Source organism: Carlito syrichta, unplaced genomic scaffold (assembly GCF_000164805.1).
Source record: "Carlito syrichta isolate Samal-C Ts95f unplaced genomic scaffold, Tarsius_syrichta-2.0.1 Scaffold314765, whole genome shotgun sequence".
Taxonomy (NCBI): Eukaryota; Metazoa; Chordata; class Mammalia; order Primates; family Tarsiidae; genus Carlito; species Carlito syrichta.
This window is the reverse complement of record NW_007258861.1, coordinates 288,818-293,794: the sequence shown is the minus strand read 5'-3', so window position 1 is coordinate 293,794 and position 4,977 is coordinate 288,818. Positions and strand designations below refer to the sequence as shown.

The window sequence follows — 4,977 nt, the reverse complement described above, 5'->3', positions numbered from 1 at the left end:
AAACTGCAGTCTCAACATGCAGATTCCTGGCCATAGCTAGCGGGTGGTGGGGAAATGATAGTTTTTACTGTACACTCAATTGTGCAAGAAGCTTGATATTTTGTATGAAGCTTGGTATTTTATGGGATATATCGTACAGCTTGTTGTCACCAAGTAGTGCTGTAAAGTTCAAAAGTTAATCTATTAATAGAACTGTCAGTCAGTAGACATTGGGAAAATTTTTATACCCAGTTCTCTCAGAGCAGATGTGCTGAATCTTTCCTGGCTATTAATAGGGTGGCTTAGGAGTTCCCACCAATTGAGTTTGGCAAACCTTAGGAAAAAACATATTCCAGAACGATTAAAATACCTGGTTATTCTTTTATGATTATTCCTTACTTCCCCTGAAAGCTATTCTTATATGATTTGAACCATAGCCAATATTTAGTACTCTAAACATTTAAGTGTGCCTTTTTACACTTCTGGAATACAATTCTAAGTATGTTATGATAGTTCTCATTAGGGCTAAGTTACGTTGGGGAGGTTCAGTGTATATGAAATGAAGCTATTCTTAGAGAATGAGATTGTTATACAAAAATTTGTTGCATGAGGTTATAAAGTGCTTCATAATTATAACTTGCTAAGTAAAAAGTAATTTGTGGCTGTAGAAGGGCACGAGGGCACTTTTTGGGGTGATGGAAATGTTCGACATTTTGATGGTGGTAGTGGTGGTGACACAATTGTATACATTTGTTAAAATGCATTCAATTGTACATTTAAAATTCTTGAATTAATATTGCATGTAGTTATTCCTCAGTAAAGCCTATTTTAAAAAAGTTAATGCTGAGAGGAATAGCAAGACAATAAAAATCTGACTCAGAAACAACAATTATAGTCTCTTAAAGGAAATCCCTACAGATTGTTTCTTGAATTTTAGGGAGGCATTTGAAGGACTAGAACTTGTGGATTCCTAAGATTGTCCTATTTTCTTTTCTTTTCTTTTTTTTTTTTTTTTGGAGTCAGAATCTTTGACACCCAGGGTGGAGTACAGTGGCACACTCACGGCTACCATAGCCTCACCTTCCTGGGCTCCGGTGATCCTTCTCCCCAGCCTTCCAAGTAGCTGGAACCACAGGCATGTGCCATCACACCCCGCTAATTTTTTTTTTTTATTTATTGTAGAGACGAAGTCTCGCCAAGTTGCCCAGGCTGGTCTCCAACCAGATGATCATATTTTCAAAGGTCTCAGAGTTATTAAAAGATAAGGGATGTGGTGAAGGATAAACCACCCATTAACTTTCTGCTTAGCTTGTTTTGTTTTGTTATTGTAGGTCAAAGGCAGAAATGAGACATACCTGCCGTGGTACCATCAACCTTGCCACAGCCAACATCACTGTGGAGGACTCCTGCAACTTCATCATTTCCAATGGGGGTGCTCAGACCTACCATCTGAAGGCTAGTTCGGAAGTGGAGCGCCAACGCTGGGTGACAGCCCTGGAACTAGCCAAGGCCAAAGCTGTGAAGATGCTGGCAGAATCAGGTAGGGAGCAAAAATACCATGCCTGGGAACTTTGTTTGCCCTTCTTATGCACAAATCTTTTGTCCCTCTTTATGCTGTGTTGTTTATCACCTGTCTCAGAAATGTCTCGAGCTTCTCATCATCATGCAGCATTTCCCCTGGAGCAGTGGTTCTCAACTGGGGTTGAATCTGCATCTCCAGGGGACATTTGGCCTTGTCTGGAGACAGTTTTATTTGTCACAACTGAAAGGGGAGTGGTTGTTACTGGCATATAGAGAGTAGAGCCCAGCGATCCTGCTAAACCTTCTACCATGTACCAAAAAGCCCCCACAACAAAGACTTATCTGACCAAAGTTGATTTTTTTTTTTTGAGTTTAAGTCTCACTCTGTCACCCAGGCTGGAGGCATGCCCATGGCCACCACAGCCTTGACCTGCTGGGCTCAGGTGATCCTTCTGCCTTAGCCTTCCAAGTAGCTGGAACTACAGGCATAAGCTACCATACCTGGCTAATTTTTGATTTATTGTAGAGATGAGATCTTGCCAAATTGCCCAGGCTGGTCTCGAACCCATGGGCTCAGGTAGTCCTCTCATCTCGGCCTCCCAAAGTGCTGGGATTATAGGCATGAGCCACCATGTCCAGTCTAAATAATTATTTCTCAAAATTTAAAGGGAGTCAAATGGCATTAAAGGCAAAAGCATAACTGCTGTACCTCTAGGACAGAGTTTTTCAACTTTGGCCAGGGTGAACCTTGCAGAAATGGTGGTTCGTGCCTGTAATTATAGCTACTTGGAAGACTGAGGCATAAGGATCACCTGAGCCCAGCAGGATGCAGCTGCGGTGGCCGTGAGCTTGCCACTGAACTCCAGGCTGGGCAACAGAGTGAAACTCCAACTAAAAAATAAAAAAAAAATAATTATTTTACTGCTAGGTCAGTCTTTAGGTTATTATAAGTTACAATTTGGATCTGTCCATACTTTTTTCTCCTGTTGTCTTAACAACTGACTAGCAAACAAATAGTTAAGTTGAAACAATCTTAATAGATTTTGGCAGATTGATCCTTTCAAAAATTGTATATGTGATGTTTTCTGTGAAAATATTCATGTTGCTGTATTAGTTCCACTGAAAAAAGCAATTGAGTTATGTTTTGCTTATTCTTCAAGGATTATGGTAGGATTTCCCCCCTGAGATGTTGATTATTTAGTCATACTGAACTTGTTTACTTAGAGCTGACCAAGATAATCACCTGCTGACTTTGTTTGTCTGTTTATCTTATTCCCTATCATTTCTCATATGTATTTAATGTCTATTAAGCAGTAAAAGGAAAATTAACTGCTTTGTAAATTTTTTGGTAACAGGTTATGTTTTGACTTTGGCTCTATCTCTCTGTCTAACAGAAAGGATAGACATTTTTCTCTTTTTGTTGTTGTTTTGCTTAGATTTTAGTGCTGATGTTAGCTCTCTCAAAGGAAGTGACACTGCTAGAAAAGCACCTTGCAGTTAAAATGTGTTAAGTATAAAACTGATAGTGAGAAATACAACATTGCCTCTCTACTTGTCTTGGCATTAGAACTGTTTAACATAAGACCTTGAATGGCTTTCATCTTGGCAAATGAGTTAATCATGAAGTTCCTAAGTTCTGCTTCAGAAAAGATAAATTAATGGACCTTTTTGTAATGTGGACTTTATCTACAAAGAGCTAGACTGCAGTTCTTTTTTTCCTTTTTTTTTTTGAGTTGGAGTCACTCTGTCGCCCAGACTGGAGTGCAGTGGCGTGCTCCCTGCCACCACAGCCTCGACCTGCTGGGCTCCGGCGGTCCTGCCACCTCAGCCTTCCAAGAAGGTGGAACTACAGGCGTGTGCTACCACACCTGGCTAATTTTTTATTTATTGTAGAGACAAGGTCTTGCCAAGTTGCCCAGGTGGGTCTTGAACCCGGGCTCAGGCAATCCACTCGTCTCAGCCTCCCAAAGTGCTAGGATTACAGGCTGAGCCACCAAGCCCAGCCTTGACTGCAATTCTTAACTCATTTCATACAGGGCCACCAATCACCCAACAGATGATAGTGGATTTGCAATAATAATTAGCTTGGACTAGATTGGAACCCTCAAGCTAGAGTTAAAAGGCTCAATAATTCATTCCCAATTCCAAGAGCTGTTCAGTTTTTCCATCCTGTCGTGTAGATTAGTGAATTTCAAACTTCAGTGTGCATCAGAATTACTTGGGCAGCTCATCAGAAAGGCAGATTCCTGGGCTTTGTCTCACACTACCTTAATCAAAGTCTCTGAGGGTGAGGCCAGAGACTCTGCCCCTTTAAGAAGCACCCAGTGAGTTTTGGTGCAGGTGGTTTATGGACTACACCATAGAGAAGTCATCTGATAACGGCAAGCTTTCAGTCAATCAGCAATGAGGAGTGTCGGTTTGGTTGTGAGCAGTCGATGGGATTCCCACTTTCATTCCTGATCCTGGAGTCATATCACTTAACTTTTTATTCCTATAGATGAGTCAGGAGATGAAGAGTCTGTCTCACAAACTGACAAGACCGAGCTCCAGAATACCCTTCGGACCCTCTCCAGCAAAGTAGAGGACTTGAGCACCTGCAATGACTTGATAACTAAGCACGGCATAGCTCTTCAGCGTTCCCTCAGTGAGCTGGAGTCCCTGAAGTTGCCTGCTGAGAGTAACGAAAAGATCAAACAGGTCAACGAACGAGCCACACTCTTTAGAATAACATCCAATGCCATGATCAATGTGAGTACAGATAGTGTCTGTGTTGCTTTCGATTCTTTACCTCTTTGAAACATAATTCTCCCCAAATGCCTGAAAATTTTAATTGATAAAGCATAGAATGTTAGGTCCTGCTTCACTGCTTAAGGGCTTTGAGTTACATGGTTTATTGCATGAAATAGAACAGACTGCACAGATACAATGACTTTCATACTCTAGTCAAGTGGTAAGGAGGACATTGCTTCGGACCGGGAATGAGTTCAGAGTCCAGAGTTCCAGCACTACTTCTGCAACTGACAGGACTTCTGATGATGATACTAGTTGAGTCCTTTAACCATTCTGAGTTGTGATTTTATTTCTTTACTTGTAACTTAATCTGTTGGAATTAAAAAGATCTCCATGAGTCCTTTACACGGTCATGTTCTTTGAGCTTAAAGTTGGAGTTGTATCCATACTTTGCTAATAATGCATTCTGACATACAGGGTGCTAAGAGAAGGCTGAATCACGTACCAGTGAGAACCTTATAATGCTAGTTAGTTTCATCTTTAGTCTTTGATTTCAGAGATATTTCTGTTGACATGACAAAATATTCAACTTTGGTCATATTTCTTTTTTTTTTGAGTTGGAGTCTCACTCTGTCACCCACACTGGAGTGCAGTGGCCGCTCCCAGCCACCGCAGCCTCGACCTGCTGGACTCGGGCGATCCTTCTGCCTCAGCCTTCCAAGTAGCTGGAACTACAGGTGCACGCGA

General features: G+C 41.4%; 1 protein-coding gene across 1 annotated transcript in view; it reads left to right on the top strand.

Annotated features, from left to right (window-relative positions):
- Window positions 1-1,308: 1,308 nt before the first annotated feature.
- Window positions 1,309-4,977, top strand: part of LOC103274395 (oxysterol-binding protein 1) — a 32,454-nt gene continuing 28,785 nt past the window's right edge. Inside the window, exons 1-2 of the mRNA XM_008071851.2 lie at window positions 1,309-1,519; window positions 3,998-4,248. Of these exons, the coding sequence (XP_008070042.1) occupies window positions 1,324-1,519; window positions 3,998-4,248 (447 nt within the window). The 5' untranslated portion in view covers window positions 1,309-1,323. The remainder of the gene's footprint in view (window positions 1,520-3,997; window positions 4,249-4,977) is intronic.